The sequence below is a fragment of the Lathamus discolor genome, chromosome 1 (assembly GCF_037157495.1).
Source record: "Lathamus discolor isolate bLatDis1 chromosome 1, bLatDis1.hap1, whole genome shotgun sequence".
Classification (NCBI taxonomy): domain Eukaryota; kingdom Metazoa; phylum Chordata; class Aves; order Psittaciformes; family Psittacidae; genus Lathamus; species Lathamus discolor.
The window spans coordinates 7,478,653-7,496,726 of record NC_088884.1 but is presented as its reverse complement, the minus strand read 5'-3'; the positions used below and the strand labels follow the sequence as shown (position 1 = coordinate 7,496,726).

Sequence of the window (18,074 nt, the reverse complement as noted above, 5' to 3'; positions counted from 1 at the left end):
GTTGTTCGTGTGGTTCTCTCTAGGCTGCACTTTTTGTTCTGCAGCGTCTGGTGGTTGCTCTGTTCAGTCTGTTGAATCTGACTGGCAGCAGCGTTAGGTGAGCAAAACCCAAATAAAGTATAAAATAAGATCCAAAGGCTGGAATAAATGTTTGTATTAACTATTCCACTAAGCTTTATCAGTGAAACATTTGGTTATATTTTGATTTATGTCAAAGTGGCTAGATAAATAAATAAAACCTTTGCAAGACAACTGTTTGAGCTTACTGCTGGACTGGAGGAACTTAACAAAACAAATATTGATTACAATTAGACTGTTAATGTAACACTTGAGCATAGCAGACTCACAGGCCTTCACTGTCTTCTAGCTTCTGGTTGTTTGGGTTTCTCCAGTGTGGCAATATTTTTGCTCTTTGCTTTTTTCCAGTGACATAGAAATTCCTGACAAGAGCCTGGCTCTCTGGCTAGTGTGTACCTATCTCTAATTGTTTCCTGCCCTCCAAATGGGGCCACAGACTTGGGGGTGGGGGAGGGAAATTGGAAAAAATGTAGAAGCCTCACACTATTAAGGTCTCTTTATTGGGGCAAGGGAAAGAAAAGATTGTTCCCTTAAGAATCTCAGTGTGCGTGTGGTTATTTATTTACTTGTGGAGGGCTAAAACTTCACATTTTTCTTCTGAGAGCTGGGATTCTTATGTAATTTTAGGAATTCTGGACCTGAGTTGTCAGGAAAAACACTGACTATGGAAAAACTGAACGCAGTGTTATCAGCTCCTGAGTTTTCAGTGTTTCCCTTACAGCTCTTAAGAGCAAGCTGTGATAATAGCAGAATTTAAACTCTCAAGTTATCCCTCCCCCAAAGAAATTTCTTTAGTTGCAGACAGAGATTGAGAAAACATGAGTAATTACAAAGTTCTTAATTTCCAAAGGACAAATTTGGCAGACCCCCTGTGTTATGATTTAACAGATCATATTTATTCGGGGGCCGAACTTGTGATTTCTGAATATTTTGCAATTGACAATATAGAAGCTCTTGAAAGCTGGCAATACTTTAACATATGCCAACATGAGGATGACAACATCCTAAAAGGAAGGCTTTCCTGGAGTTGCCATGTGTATCATTGTAGCAAAAGGCTTCTGGAGCACACTTAATGACATAGTTACTGCTATATTTGTATGATCTATAATGATAGGATTTACAAGCTACCTCTGAGTATAGTGTCCATCTTAGGAGAGCTGGGCAGGTGAAAGATCCATGCTGGCCCACGTTGTGCTAGGTTAAAGAGTGCAGTGTGGTGAAGGGGCTCCAAGAGGTCTGGTGACACTGCAGGGCAACTGTGGAGGAGCCAGCAGTGTGTGGGGTGTTGCAGGCAGTGCAGCAAGTGGCACGTGCTTAAGAAAACCAAACAACAAAACCAAGTCTTATGGTACCTAAAGGAGGCTTCAGGGGATCTGTAGAGGGACTTTTTACAAGGGCATGTAGTGATAGGGCAAGGGGGAATGGCTTTAAGCTAGAAGAGAAAGGAGATTTAATTAAGACATTTACTATGAGGGTGGTGAGGCATTGGCACAGGTTGCCCAGAGAAGCTGTAGCTGCCCTATACTCAGGTTGGACTGAGCTTTGAGCAACAAATTCTAGTGGGGAGGTGTCCCTGCCCATGGCAGGGGGGTTGGAACTGGATGATCTTTAAGGTCCCTTCCAATGGTCCTAGCCATTCTGTGATTCTGTAAGTGCCATCACCCCTTCCCTGGACAGTGAGTTTTGTTCTCACCTCTTCATGGAGCTTCTCTCCTGCCACAGTAAGTGGCATGTTGCAGTGCTTTCTTCCCATGTTTCTTGTGCTCTGGCTGTTCCCATTTAATGAATCTGAGATGCAAACCCAGTTCTTTAACCTGTTGAAGGCTATGGCCAAACCTGCATCAGTTGCAGAAAGAGCAGTGGAAAGATCTTAACCTATCACAAAACATTACCGTCATTCTCCCTCAGCCTGTTCTGGAGTTGCCAGGCAGGATGAAGCACATCCAGACCAAATGGGTTAATTGTGGTGAGTCTGACTTTGCTCTGCCCTTCACTGATGCTTTACAAGCAGCTCTTACCATGGTCCATAAGCTCCCCATAGCAGGGGTTTGTTGGCCTGTACCTTGCACCAGGAGGTCCCCTCCTACTTGAAACTACCGATCACTGCTGTAATGTTCAGAGTGAATAGAAATAGTGATCAAAACATCAGAAATAAAGGAATAAAATATGTTAACTGCAATAAAGTACTTTCACAAACAGTTATATTTTATTGGGCTTTCAGGACTTGTATATCCTCTGAGTCTTTATGAATACTCAAAACTAAATAGCAGCATCTTGGTGAATGCTGAAATACTTGACATTTTCAAGAGGTCAGAATCTATTTTATAATCCTCGGGAATTTCAGGTAATTTCCTTTAGGCTGTTTACACTTGAGGGAGTCGCGGTTCTGATGGAGGGGAGCAGGGAAGCGGTGCTGGGCTGGGAGCTTAGTCCTGGACCATGGGGGATGTATGAGGGGAAGGTGAGGCCATGTGTGCCTCACTTCTGCGCCATGCTCATCAGGTGCCTGTGTCTGGCCAAGTCGCCAGCCTTCATACAGACGTGCAGCTAGATCATACAGAAGGAAGGAGGACCCCGCCATGCAGGGACTGGTCTGGCCGTCAGCCCTTCCGCACCCTATGGTTATGGGTGCTGCGGGTGTGGAACAGCCGCTTCAGAGCCCCACACCGCTGGAGCCAGGCCCTGAAAGGACCCCGTGTGGGCCGTGGCTCGGGGATAATGGCGGCCGGGGCACCGTGGGCCGGGCGGTGCGAGACCGAAGCCGCCAGGCGGCGCCGCTGTGCGGGCCGGCGGAGGGAGCCCGGTGCCGCCGCGGGGGGGACTCGGAGAGGCGGTGGGGGGGGCACGGAACGGTGCCGGCCGCGGTGCGGTGCCTTCTGCGCTGCCCGCCGCCCGGGGGAGGGCGGCCGCAGGCACCCGGCGCTTGTGGCGTGGCTCCGCCAGGCCCCTGGTGTGTTATGTCCGGCGGTCTGCACGGCAGGGGCTCTGTTCCGCCCTTTCTCTTTAAGCAGGTCTGCACTCACTCGTGACAATGATATGTTTATCCCTGAGTAATGGCTGGCTGGGACTGCCCGCCGTGCAGCGCCCACTTCCTCCCCGCTTTGCCGCCGATCAGCAGCACGGAGATGTTTGGGTTTCGCAGCGAGTTTAGTTTGGATAAGTCAGAGTTCAGGCATGTTAATACAAGCAGGTTTCCGTCAGATACGCTCCAGGCTGGTTCCGCGGTAAGGATGGCTGGGCGCTGTGTGCTGCTGCATCAGGATGAGCTGTGGCCAGCTTCCCTCTGGCTGTGGAAGCCCAGGGCAGACCCCTGCTGTGGGCAGTGCTGGCCCCTGCTCTGAGCCATGCTGGTTTGTGCCCTGGGTTGCTGCTGGCCCCTGCTCGACCCGTCTCTGGGCATTGCCAGGTCCCACATCCCGCGGTTCCTTTGCTGCCACATGCGACAGACACAGGGCACCTGGGGGGAGACTGGGAATCATACCCTGCGGCTCAGTATGCGCCTGGAGCCCAGTCCTGCGCCTGCCAGCATCTGTCAGAGCTTCAGTACTGACTTCAGTGGGGGCTGGATCTGCTCCCCAGTGTCACATAACCTTCTGATGTCACATTAACCTTCCGAAGCGAGCTGCAGCTATGAATGGGTGGGCTATAAGGCAGCTGTGTTTCCTCTTTCCCATCGCAGGGTAAATGAAACAATTGGTATTCATGCATTAAATCCTCCTAAAATAAAATCTCGCGGCTGCCATCTCTCTGTTTGCTATATTTAAACTGGCCGGAAGATTATTTAAATATATGTCATGGGCAGTTTACAATGAGAATTTTTTCCTGCCTTTAAAAAAAAAAAAAACAAAACAAAACAAAAACAAAAAGAAGCCGTGGGTTTAAGATATCTGGCAAGTTTATTACAATGAAATGTCACATTCTTCAAACAAGTCATCAAAAGAACAATTTTTAGCAATGACTGGTTTCCAGCAGTCACCATTCAGAAATGTTGCAGAGTGTGATTTTGTTGTAAATAAAATAAATAGAAAAAGCCTGCGCGTTTGATCTGCCCGGCATTCCTGGGTGTTCAAAGCAGGATTCTGGCTATCTAGCTGAGGTCCTGAGGTTTCTCCCTTAGTGCCTCTGCACTTGTGACCACATAGGTTGCTACTCTGCCTTGCTTTTAATTGGGTGTTTCAAGCAGCCGTTGTGAATGCCCCTATAAAAATGCCCTCTTCCTCTCACTTGGTAGCATAGAAGGTTGTTTCATTGAATACTGCGTAATACATATCAAAATGTTGGGGGTGTCATTGAAAATGGGCTAAGTGTACTAAGAAAACTGCATTTAGAATTGTGCTTCCATGTGGTGGTCTCATAAAATTGTAAGCATTGTTTTTTTTTCTGTGAATGTATCTTAACATTTTTGATGTTTTAATTTGTTCTCATCTTTATTTTTCTTTTTTTTTTTTTTTCTTTTTTCTTCCCTACTCAGCTCTTGCCCCTGTTCTTTGCCTCTGGTTTTGTTGGTGAGGATATCACAGTGATGTCTGCATTCAACCTGCTGCATTTGGTGACAAAGAGCCAGCCAGTGGCCCTGCGAGCCTGTGGGCTTCCCTCAGGTTGAATGGGTGCTGCTTGTGGTGTCATGCATAATGAAGGCCCTCTTAGGAATGGTGTCTCTGCTGCAGGAAATGATGTGCTATGGGTTGCTCTGGTTTGTTTAAATTTGCCTTTGAACCAGAAGTTTGATTGCTTTTTTTTTTTGGTGAAAGTCACTGGATTGAGTGACTTTTCATATCAGTGATTTTAGGATGCTTGGAAGTGCTGTCTGACTTCCTTGCCCAACATATTCTCTCTTAAATTTTAGATGATTTTCCTCATTCTTGGGAAAAACAGTGAAATGAAGCTGAAAATAATTTATTAAATGCAGTTTATATTTTTTTAAGATGCACTGAAGAATTTAACATATAGTTTGCTGTTGAATTACAGGGCTGAAAAATATTTTCCAAAATCTTTAGCATTATACCATAGTTACACTCCATGTGTCCTTTTTACATTTTTTATTCAAAGTCAAAATACGTTGCACTGAAAGTTACGTACAAAATGTGCAGAATTTAAAACTGAATTCTTTCATTCCTCTGACAGCATATTCTTTGGTTACTTGACACTTTAAATAAATCAAGGGAAACATGCAGTTTAGTGCCCAGATGCAGCTGCACTGTTCATGTATGGTCCAGGTTCTGCTACTAGGTCTGTGAAGGACCTAATAGGACCCTATCTCCATGGATTGGTTAAACCATGAAAACCTTGAAGCTAACTGTTTTGTGTTTCACTTAAACAGCAACAGCATCTCTGAAGTCTGCATAATAACCTCAGCGTACATGGTTCTGTGGGATAAAATAAAAGCTGCGCTGAGCTAATTCTAAATGTTACTAGGAATTTTCTTGACACCCAAATAAAAAAGATACAATACTAGCTGATCAGTACTTGAAGAATCAAAAAAGAACAAGTCCTGAGTCTTTGAACTACACTCGCAACTGGTTCATAAGAGTGCAAAATGTTACAAGCACTTTTTTCCCAGAGCTGGACTTAACAGGCATATGGAGGTGATGTCTTAAAGATCTTTCCAGTGATAAGACATCAGTTTTCAAGCTGATGGGTTTTCTAAAGCTGATTGCACTTTATTTGAACTAAATCTGAGTCCAATATTTGCAGCATTTGTGTTCTGTTTCCCCCCACATGTGCACAAAACTCCCGTTAACCTAGATAGGAGATGCAAACACATATTGAGGAAGAGAGAGAATAGCTCACATTGTGTCAGCCTGACCTTGGTTTCCTGTTACATTTGCTGCTGAGCCAGATTTAAAATCCTAAAAATACAGGGTAGGCAAATTTCCTTAGTCCCCATTATGCACTTTTTGATGTGTGCTCATACTGCTGGTGTCTGTCTTAAAATGGGGCACTCAGTCTTCTGGCCTTTTTGTTCCTGCTCTGAAAAAGAGATATTGAAGTTGGTCAGCTAGAAACACAGGCCATGGGAGGGTTTGCTGTTGTGTACATGTTTGCAAGGCATTACATTAGCTATTTTGTCAAACCATTTTTTTTGGCATAATCCAGTAGTGATATTTTGGAATAAAAAGCTCGTAACACTACTGTTTATTTTTGTCCCTTTGATCCATAACTCTACAAACATTAATAGATTGAGTGCCACTGACTGACTGTGTTATATATATAGAATCATAGAATCATAGAATAGTTAGGTTGGAAAGGACCTCAAGATCATCTAGTTCCAACCCCCCTATAAAACATATATGTATAATAGCCCAAATTAGTCTGTTGATAGTGGAATAATACACAATCACATTTCTCACATATTTTAAGAGTAATCTAAATTCCCCAGATGCTTATAAATTGATGTAGGCTTGCGCTGCCTTTGGTTTTGTTTTTTGCATGTGGTGTATTGAGGGGGGTTGCAAGTAAATGGTATGTAGCATGTATCAAATTAAACATGGGAACGGGATCTAGAGGCAACATCTGCTTAAATGCCACGGTGCACTGGGACTTTAACTTTTGAATATGCAGAAAACACCCTGAGTTTTGTGACTTTTTAATGACATAATACTTTAAGTTAGTACTTTTCCCACCACCCTGTTCTGTGTGAATTGCAACCCTGCAACTACACCACCATGCTATGTGCCCACTAAGTCTGGAACGGTGTGGATTTTGGTCGTTTTCTAATTCAGTGGCAAATTCCATACAGAAGAAGGCTTTCTAACCTTCTGGGGCCCCTGCCAGCTTGGCATAGGAGAGCAAAGGTGTAAATTGGACTAACTAATTTTTCCCCAAAAGTTAAATGAATGAAATAATGTTAGGAAGTATCTTAGAATTGGGATGACCTCCTGTCTCTCCTTTAAAACACAATTTTGTAAGCATGTGCAAGTTACCCTGGGTCAGTTGTGCTACTGAAGTGTTTTTACTTGCTCTTTCTCTGTATATTAGCACCAGGAGTGTGGCTCTGTTCTTCCAAATTGTGTTTGCATTTTTTTAATATATTTTTTTTTTATTTTATTTTTTTTAAGTTAGGACTAAACATTTCAGTGTGTGCAGTTTGCCCATAACATTTTTTATAGCCGGCATGGTAAAGTCAGGGCATAAGCAGGCATTTCCCAGTAGATGGCACTAAGCATATGCTGTTTTGCACACCTAGCACTCTATGAAAAGCTTCCCATTTAGGAGTCATTCATACATAAAGTACACCCTGAGACCTTATGAACGTTTACAGGTATTTAAAGAAAACCAGGAACATTGGGAAAAATCACATCACTCTGTGCTCGTACACAAACTACCTTCACACTGGTTCAAGGTTTCTTCATTGCCAGTGATAATTACAGCTCCGTTGTGTCTGTCGTGTGATGTAGAAGCGTTGCTCCTTGAGTCCTCTTTATTAGAGTTGAATGCTCTAAATTTCTTTGGAAATGCAGGATGTACTCAGCACCTGCCAGGGTTTAGTTCACAGAAATTACATCTTAAAAAAAAAAGCAACAAAAACCAAACCCAAAACCACAACAAAACCCCCAGAAACTTTTAATGTAAAAACTACTTCAGCTGCTTTAGTGCATACCAAGAAGTAACTGATACAAGTAATGATTACACAGATTCCATGTACATATGTTTTCTGTAGCAGACCACCAAGCTATAAAGTAAAAAGATAGCTTATTTTGCTTTGCTGTGTCTTTTAATTATCATGGGTTCTCATTTCTTTAAAAAAATCCTTTATTTCTTTAACACTTTGAATATTGTGCTGCTTACATCACGGTTTTTGCATGAGATAATTTGGCTTTTTCTCTCCTGTAGATCAAGAAAATTATGGTGCTTGTAAAATTAAGTAAAAAGTAACGAAGAAATCACAGGGGTAGACTTAGGGGGGTTTCTTCTGTGTGGAATAATAAAGTCCTAGATTATATTAAATTGTTGTGAAGTGTTTAATTACTGAAATAACTCCTAGTAGGAAACCATACTTTTCTAGCGTTAGATTAAACTACAATACATCTGTATGAAGATGGTGCTGGGCATATGGTGTAAGTCTTTATTAAGTAAATATCTGTGGTTTCTCATAACTTGTTTTATTAAATCTTTGTTAATTCCAAATTTCAGTATAATGTGTTTTCATAAAATGGAAACAAATAGTGAGCAGAAAAATTCTGGGTCTCAAAATTGGGTTTTTAGTAGTAATCTGTTAACATAAGCTATTGCTTTTAGGAGCAGATCTTGCAAGCAGTTACATACATGAGTTATTCATATGCATTTGTCCCTCTGAACTCTCAAACTGCTCGTGTCAGTGAAATCATCTGTGTGTGCCGTGTTTGCCAGATCTTTAACAACGAAAAGTCTAGAAAAGGCCTTAGTCTGATGTGTTCAAAGTTGGGTAGTTGCTGTCAAACTTTGTGTGACTTAACTATGTCTGAACATTTCATATTGTATGTTTCTATGTTCACAGAGATGATTTCCATAATGTATGTTATAACTCTCTCATAGCTTTCTGTATCATGTATCACCAACGATGTACTATTACAGATGTCTGTTCACATGTCCTTAAAGAAAATAAGACTGATATGTTGTATAGCAATCCCCACCAGTATGGCTATGGTTAAATGCCTGTCAGTGTTTTCATTATAAATCCCTATTTTCTGGGGTTTATATCTTGAACGTAAAAATTTGCTCTGGGTTTAAATATGCCACACAAGGTCTCAGCTGGATGTACTTGTTCCTCAGAACTGGTTGGGGAGCGAAAACTAAAACTCATTTCTGTGAAGAGAAATGAAAAAAAAAAAGCAAATATCAACTTGGGGAAAAAAGTCAATTTTACATTTAAAATGCAGTCTTACAAATGACCGAGCTTCCTGCCTCCCAGCGGTTGTGAGGAATTTGATAAATGCTTGAAAAGAGTCTTGAAAAAAAGCACTGTGTGAGCACAATAGTAAACAGCATGCGAAGCTGTTCATGTGTCCTTATTATATGTCTGTGTGTATGTCTGCCTTCTAGTCATATGATAGCAGAATGCCATATTATCATCATAGAGCATAGCGTTACCATTTTTTGAATGGCTTGAAAATGTGTTTTTGGAATTACCTTTGTATATAGCTGCCTTAATGGGAGTGCATTCAATGTTAGTCTGTGTTTACATGTGTATTTTGTACTCAGCCTAGAAGTGTTTATTTTGTATTCAGTTTAGGATGTCTTATTTGATACAGTTTAGAATGAAATTTATCTGTAGCTACCTCATTGTGAGTGATGCTCTTATTGTGCCTGATGCTTGCAAAACTTGGGTTTGTAAGACCAGAAGCCCTTTGTTAGTGTACCCTTTTTGCTTGTACCCTAGGGTTTGTTCCCTGTTTTTCTCCCTTAACTGTTCTGGCAGTTTTGCAGTCTCCCTTAATAGACAGAAGGTGCTTGTCCCAGACTCATCTGAGTGGAGGCTCCTCTGTGACTCTGGCATGAGGTAGCACAGGGATGATGGAACCTTTCTTGTGCTCCCAGACCCAGCACAGAGCCAGTTTCTTAATATGTTCCCTGATAGATTTCTTAAGGTCATTTGCATTCCCTTCCTGCTCCCATAAAGGACCCACAACAGGCCAATTCTACCCATCTTGCAGGAATGTTTTAATTCTGGGAGCTCATAAATTTCCCATGTTCCATTCCTGTGCCCTCTGCAGCTCAGGCTTACTGTGTTTTCTGCTGAGCTGGGTATGGAAAAGATGAATTTACAGCACTGTGTTCCTGTGTTTTAGTGTTTCCCATGAAAAGCTACTTTTTTAGTTACTGGACTGTCTGTTTATAACTGGAGGTCTAAGAAGTCCTTTAAGGGCTGCCTTCATTTTTTTCCCCTTCAGTTAAAAACAGCCCGACTTTATCCTTTCCCTGGGGAGTACATGGTGAAGGTTGCAGAGAAGAATGTGATATAAAGGGGAGATGATAGCACACACAAAGGAAAATTTTCTATATTGCTAAGCTGAGGGAAAGCAGGCAAGAAAAAGTGCAAGATGGGAATGGGAACCCCAAAGGCAGTATAAGTCAGTTGGGAAGTGATGGAGGAGATGATCCAGGGGGTCATTTAGGGGATGTGTGACCTTGAAATTTGGTGGCACACTGAATAGGTCTAGAGTGTGGACTGAGAGTCAGGCACCAGAGACATGAACATTACCATAACTTAGCTGTTATGTTAGCCGTAGGTTGCTATGGCACAGATGGTGATTTTGGGGGAAAACGAATAGAGAGGAATTAGTGTCCCAGAGAGGGCTAAGAACCAGAAAATGTTTGTTCTTAGTTATAAGCTAAACATGTGTGCCAACCCATGATTTCCTTCCACAGCAGCTGTGTTGGGAAGGGTGCATGGCTGGGGTGCAGAAGTGCCCCTGCTGCAGCTGGAGGAGAGGTTAGTGTGGGACAGGGGCTGCCTGCAGCCTATGTCTGCTGCTGGCAGCTTGGTGCCCAGCAGGTGAGAACTTCCTGCTCAGTGCTCTGGCTCTGGTCAGGGAGTCCCAAGGAGAGTGGAGCAGTGAAGGACTCAACTGAGTCCTCTTAAAGGCCTTTTATAGGGCTTGACCCCATCTTCCTGACCCATTAAGCATGGCTGAATTTTACAGAAACATAGGGAAGTCTCAAAGGCCCACTAGGGAAAGAAGTTGGCAGTTACTCACTTTTTTGGCTGTTTCTTTACCTTTAGCCCTGAAGCAGGTTGAGAGGGGAGAGGGATAGAAGTGTTTTCCATGGTGGTCATAGCAGAGCAACAGCTGGCACACAGTGTGTTCCAGCTGTTCCGGTCCTCATGCTGGGTATGTCCCTCAGAGCTTGGAGATGTGGGATGAAAAGGCCACAGAGCAGGCTGTACCTGCTTGAGTCTTCACGAAAAGGGTTCCTGAACAGCTGAAGACAGACCAGGTTTTCCTCGGGGTTAGATTTGGGCTGTTGCGGGGAATTGGAGGAGAAGAAAGACCTTCCCCCACCCTGCTCCTTTACTCCACCCCCATCCCAAGTATAGATTGCAGCACCTTGAGTCTTGAAACTTGGTGCTCATTTCACAGGCCACTCATCACTGTTGTGGAGGGAACAGCAGGAGGATTTAGCAACAGCCTGAATGCCACAATAAGCTACGCACCACTGTGGTAACTGCTGGCAAATGCTGACTTTTTAGTTGTTTCTGCTGCAGGGTTAAACCTTTATTAAAACTGTGTGAATAAACTTATTTTGAGGGCTTTCTGGAATATTTTGAATGCAAAAGGTAGCATAAAGCACTCTTATTAAATTCAGCTTAATTCTGCTGTTAATAAAATGCCTTTCTGTATGTTGTGCACCTTTTTATTGATTTTGGACAGAAATCTATTGACCAGATACAGAGTGCTCAGCATCCCTGCCTTCCTTGCTTTTAATTTAAACAAATGTAGGGTCTGTGAAAGGTGCTAGGATCACATCAGCAAAACAAAAGTCTCTTTATCTATTATAGAGGAGAGAGGAAGAGAAACCCATCATTATAAATGTTCACCCCTCCACTGCTGAACCAACAAATCTTGATCTTGTCTTGCCTGGTTTGCATCCATGAGTAAGGCAAGTAGGTCAGCTGCCCCGTGCACTCTATCTTTGGCCATCTCAGCAGAAGGGGTAACGAAAGTGGCAGTTTATTAACATAATGAGCATTTGCTCCACTTAATTAAAGGTGCTTCTATTGAACAACCTCTGCTGAGCAGCCACATGCTGCCATCGCTGTAGAACTGGGGAAGATGACAGCCCCAGGGGTAGCTGCCTTCGCCTCCACCAGCCAGCACAGGGTGGTGGTGTAGTTTTCAGTGGTTATCATTTGTAAAGGTGGTGAGACCAAGATTGTGGCTTTTATTTCATTAATGTGAGATAACGAAGTAAAGTAGACATCCCTGGAGAGGACAAATGGGGGTGCTTTTTTTCCCCTTTCCCCACTACACAAAACACTTCAACCTTTTGTTAAATGTTTTTTTTACATTGGCAAGCAGGGGAGGCAGCTCCAGATCTCTTTTCCAGGGAACGCTTCTTTGACTTGCATGGGTACCTCAGCCATGCAAAGATGCTTGAAGACCTGCAGAAAAAAGGTAGCTTCCAGTCCCATAGATGCTGCCTGTACTGGGACCAAAGGGGTCCTAGTCCTGCTTCCTTTGGAAAATAAATGAGTACACAGAGGAGATGCATGAGTTGGGAGTTAGGAGATTTTGGGGCTTTTGGAGGGTTTTTTTTGGTGCTTGAGAAATTTGCTGTCTTATATGGGAAATCTCTAATGGTCACTCAAGCAATATACACTGATGTAAAACATGAGCCATGCTGATGACCAGGTGGCAAAAATAAACGTGACAGCTCTGTTTGCATGGGAAGCTCACAAGTTTGCAAAGAAGGGGCTTGCCTTTCCCATGTGGCTATGTGACCCTCCTGGGTGTTAAGTAAATTATTTCTTTTAAAACAGTTAATTTTTGGCTGGTGTTCTTTTAAGATGGAACCTGGCATTTGACCCAAAGTCATAACTGCTGTCCTGGTACCTGGCTTTTGGATTTTCAGCGCGCAATATAATGGCAGTGGTCTTCACCCCATTACTCCTAATGCTTGCATGAAACTGCAAATGGCATTTCAGCAGCGGGTGGGAGTTAGCTGCCTACAGCAAGAAAGCAGAGGAGCCATCCTTCAGAGAAGCAGCACAGATCTGTTTTTCAATGTCTAAAACATCTACAGGGTTTTTCTTTACTGATGAAGTTTGCATTTTACTTAAACTTGACCTCCCAAGGTTTCAGGGTTCTTTTACAACATCTGTCCTAGTCAGCAGCATGCTTAGGTAATTTAAAATGGCTTGTGATGGGATTACAAGTTCTATCATGTCAAATGCAGGTTATTTAAAACAGTGTTCTCCAACTTGCAAGCCAATAGAGCTGTTTGCATCAATTCGCATTTTCGAGAGCTGGACTTTTTTAAACTAGATGAGCTTGTTTGCAGAGGACACTGTGGCATTCTGCTAAGGCTGCAAGACTAGAGGCTGCAGAGAAGAGGCTAAACAGCAGTGAGTTGTGCATTTGCCTTTTCCTAAGAGAGAAGCAAAACTGTAAACAAAAGGCATAAACTGTGGAAATAAAATTTGAAATAATAAAAATGAGAGATTCCCCTTTTAATAATACTGTTAGTGACAGCATATGTAAGGCTGTTTATTTAAAGAAAGGTATGCAATTGGTTTTTAACCTTGCAGGATTCCTCTTCACATCAGTTTGAGGTAGTTTACCATTGGTGACTAAGGTATGACCCACTCATGAGGGTACAGGCTTTGGGAAGCAGAGAGATCATAGAATCATAATAATTTAATATTAATTTACTTCATACATACTTAATAGAAGATGTATACTTAGAGCCAGGTCCTGTAATCTGATGTACATTCGTAGACCCTTATGTAGCTGTTGGACCTATGCATGTTCCCAGGGGTTTGCTCATACAGGTCACATTGCAGGATTGGAGCTGGGGTGGTGTATGAATAGTAAAACGTGCTGGAAGGTCCCTAGAAACCTGCTTGGGTATATTAAAAGAAGTAGTACTGAAAACTAGAAGCCCAATTTATTATATGGCTGTGCTCTGCTGGAACATTTGATCTTGCTGAATTTAATTCAGGAAGTCTTAATGGTATGTGCTCAGTGCATGACTGCAATGTCCATTAATGCCAATGGAACATAAGCATACGTAGAAGGAAGAAAATGTATGCTGTGTCTTCCGCGCAGCTGAAATGTTGAGTTAATTTCAGTGATAGGAAGCAACAAAACATAAGAGGAATTCGTTAGAACAGTTTGAAAGACTGTTTGAAGAAGGAAAGCCACCAGGCAAAATTCCACCGTATTTCAGGGTATATCAGGCCCTAATAGCTACCCTTCCAGCATGCTGGAGCAGGTGAAGGGCTGAGTGGTGAGGAGTAATGGTCTGCTAACTTGTGTCCGTCTGTCTGGATGGATCTCATTGCTAGTTTTCCTGTGATTGCTTATATGGAAGGAAATGGCACACGCCTGTTTTATGAACCACAGATTTGAAAAGGTCAATGGAAAATGGAATTTATATGTGAGGTGAGATGCCTAATGTCTTCATTATCAGGTCAACACCCAGAAAATACTTTCTGTTCACTTCATTTGTACGGAGGAGGAGCCCAGAGCTGAACTCTGAAATGCCCCTGGTCTGCAGGTGAATGTTAAATGGCAGTGTGCGTTGGGTTGCTTTTCAGAGAAGCCATTCCTAAGCACAGGAATGCTGTGAAAGCTCCAGAAAGGTTTCTGTTGGTGTTCATTTCACCCTCCTCAGCTTTTTGTTTTATGTTTATGCATTTAAGGTTTGTGACCCTGGCCTTTTCTTTGCAAAACCTTCCATCGTGCTCCAGGATCTTAAGAGCCTTCAGTAGAGCTGTAATTTCTGGCAAAAGGCTGAAGGCATCAAGTGGAAATGCTGGTGCCTCTTTGTGGAAGAGTTGCCTATGCTCTGCTCTTCTAATGAGCACTGACCCCAGCGAACGCACCAAGCTGCACTGATTAGAGAGATTTAATCTGGCCTCATATCCTGCAGTGGAATGTACAGGGAATTTTGTCTGCCCTTGTAAGTCAGCGTTTTCCTCTCCTAACAACAGGATCTAACTGGAGTTAGGAACATCGCTGTTTTGGGCTCTTCTAAAAGTCGTTGCCGATAGCATCACCTCCAGAGAACAACTGAGATCCAAACCAAAGTCCTAATATAGCTCTGATGAACCTAGACTCTGTTATGCTCACTGTGTATTTAATTCAGTCTCACCTTGAATGTAATCACACTGATGTCACGCTATTTGTAAAGATGATGGCCTTTTTTAACTTCTGCCCTGGACTGCATAATTTCCAAGCCAGCTGTGGACCAGCCTGTACACCTGAGTTGCTGAAGAAGTTTGTTGCCTTAATGAAAGCCCTTCCCACAGCCCAAACCTTGTTTCTTCTTTGGAGAGGCAGACTGAGGAAGGTGGCCAGCCTACACCTCTGTTCTCTGCTTTAGGAACGAGTTTGACAACAGCTGCATTACTACTGGCAGTTTCTTCCATGTTGGGCATATATTTCTGTAGCTTTATGTTTTCCCCTCCCAAGATGTGTACAGTTGGATTGAATGTAGCAGTCATCTCAAATATGCCATAAAGGAACAGTTGTAAAACTGGAAGCAGCCACTCTTGTACTGCAAGTTGAGCACTTTTGTCTTGTAAGTAATGTTTTTCTTAACTGAAGAACTGTATTCCTAGGGTCTCATGCAGTAGTTTTTATTGTTCCTCGCATTTTATTGAGGCCTGTGAGTTAGCCCTGTTTCCAATATCATATTCTTACATCCTTTGCTTTACCTCTTTGGCTCTTTGGCAGTAGTTAAATAGTGTAATCAATTTGCTGAGCCATTTTTTTTGTTGCTAGCAGTTAAGTAATAAGTGTAACTAATTGAACAGGGTTGTCCTTGGGTACTGAGGGCTGCACTAAGAGATTTTCTTTATTATTTGTAATGCAACTGTAGCTTTTTGCTGATGTGTGCTCTATTAAATTACAAACCTGGTGAGTCCTTTGTTGGGGTGGTTTGCAGTTTACCCCAGTGCAGTTTGGCAGAATTCCCCTGTAGACATAAATACTGTCTGTATTGTAAAACACAGTTATTAAAAACAGTGGGGGAAAAAACCCTTTATAACACACTTCCAACTTCTGATCCGTGTCATGGATCAAATGGCTTATCAAAATTTTCTTGTGCATATAGGGAGCCTGTTGATAGAACAGCATTACATTTTTAAAGTAGGTGAAAAAGCATTCAGAGAGAAAAGAGGGAATACTGTCATTCTTTAAAGCATTCAGCATTTTCTCTGACTTTTTCCAGTGGGAAGTTAATGCTTTGTTTGCTTTTTTGCAACATCTGAGGAGCAAATAGAATCTAAAAAAATAGTAATTGGTGGATATTTTTATAAGTGAAGAGGTGTTGGTTTGTGAGATTCTTTGCTGCTCTCCAGACAACTTTTAAACACTGAAATAACAGATAAAAGACCGTCTTTCAAACAGTTTCTTTCTGAGCTGTGCAATGCAACAAAACAATAGCTATTTATATAATGCATATGCTTCCTTTCCCTGTTAGCTATACTTTGAATGACTTATTAGTCCTCGAGCCCTGCACATTCGGAGAATAAAAACCTCCAACGTTTGACATCTTTAAATAAGCAACCAAATGTTATAAAGAACAAACCTCACTTACAGTTAGGAAACAATATTTACATTTAAGGTTGAAAAGCCAGGATGTAGGAAAATTTTGCTAATTTGGAAGGTGACCTTTAAGTGCACCAAAACCAAATAATTTGTAAGCTATGGCACAGGGCACATTCCTGCAAAATTTGTGTGAATGCTGCTTTAGTGGTTCTTGAAAGACAAACAAAGAGACCTGGAATGAAATCTTTATCCCTCTCCCAAATAAGATTGAAGCTAACAAAGGCATACAGCAGCGCTCTTTCAAAGCTTGCCATTAAAACGAAGGCTCTGCAGCACAGCTAATGAGATGGCTCAGAGTGGAAAACAATCTGTTTTTAAGAATGTTTAGATCAAAAGTAATTTCTAATCTATGAAATAAAGTCGCTTTTCAATACCTTTCTTTCACTAGTAAAGCTTTTTATGTTTGCACTATTTACTTCAATCAGATGTTTTCAATTTTACTTTTTTCTTCCTGAAAATACTTCCTAGGGTTAGTCAGTAGTGACCAACAGCATTATTCTTTTTCTTTCTCCCCTCTTCACCCACCCCCACACATTAGAAACATGAGAAAAGAAGAGGGGGAGGAAGAAAGAAACATCTTTTCTTAAATGATTTGCAAGCATCTGTGCTTTAAGCTACTTTTTATGAACGCTCCTTAGTAATGACTCAAGGTAAAAAAGCAGAAAAGCATCCAATGTTAGGAAATTGCAATCCAATACCATGTAATTTAAACCTGCCATTGCCTCTCCTGTACTAAATGACATACAGATGGGTAGCTCTGTTCCCTCTACTTTGGGAACACAATTGGTCTTTTTATGAGTGTATATACATTACTAGCAAAAAATATTTTTGTCAGGACTCTTTATTTCTGATTGTACCATATTTTAATTACTGTCACAATTAGAGAGCTTTTTCCCTGCTATATTTTGTCAGCTAATTTGTGCAAGCGATTATCAAAGTTACTTGAATATGGGGCTATTTCTGTTCCTACTTTGGGGTTTTCATTCTCAAAAGCAGCTTTATTGTTATTTTTTTCTTGCCTGATGTGATATTTTGCACTGCACAGATAATTTTTGACAGTAATCCTTATGTAGTCCTGTGATTTTCTGTGTGAACTAAACAAAGCATGAGATTTTCAGAGGGGGGGAACTTCAATGGCAACCCTAATTTTTACAAGTTTATTGTTGAACCTTGTGCGGCTTTGTGCATAAAGAAATTGCGCCTCAGGGCTCCTATTTTATTGCTTCAACAGTGAAAAAATGCAATGGTTAACGTTATAAAGTGAAAATATGAGGATGCAACTGGAAGTTAAATCAACCTGATTGGAATTCTAACGAGTCAGAATTGTTTTTCAGCTACTTTAAAATTTAATGGAATTGTTGGATGTTACGGCTGAACATCATATGCCCATTACCATTACTCTCCAATACAGATGTCTTGCAAAGAACCTTTCAGCTGAAGTTAGTTTTTGTTTTGCAGATTTTTTTCTCTTTTTTTATAATGGTTGGAAAAATGTTACTTTCTTGTGAATGATTTTGTGTGTGCAACCATTCAGTGTATAACACACCGAAGGGCTTTGGCTGTAGCACGTTGTCACTGCTCCAGTGGAATCACCTGGCACTCAAACAAAATTCTTTTTTAAACTTGGATTTGAAGAAATAATCAGCTGCAGTTCAGCTGAGCCATTCTTCGTGCATTAGGGACTGGTCTGGTCATTGACAAGTGAATGCAGAAGCTATGCTGTGGCCGTCTGCCAAAGCA

The 18,074-nt window shown here is 41.8% G+C and overlaps 1 protein-coding gene across 3 annotated transcripts in view; it reads left to right on the top strand.

Moving 5' to 3' along the window:
* The window catches only part of MSRB3 (methionine sulfoxide reductase B3), an 85,300-nt gene that overhangs the window by 15,501 nt on the left and 51,725 nt on the right, over nucleotides 1-18,074 (top strand). For 2 of the 3 annotated variants that reach the window (XM_065681430.1, XM_065681263.1), the window contains exon 2: nucleotides 4,550-4,676. In XM_065681430.1, the coding sequence (XP_065537502.1) occupies nucleotides 4,601-4,676 (76 nt within the window). In that variant the 5' untranslated portion in view covers nucleotides 4,550-4,600. The remainder of the gene's footprint in view (nucleotides 1-4,549; nucleotides 4,677-18,074) is intronic. The other variant, XM_065681356.1, reaches the window with a different exon arrangement.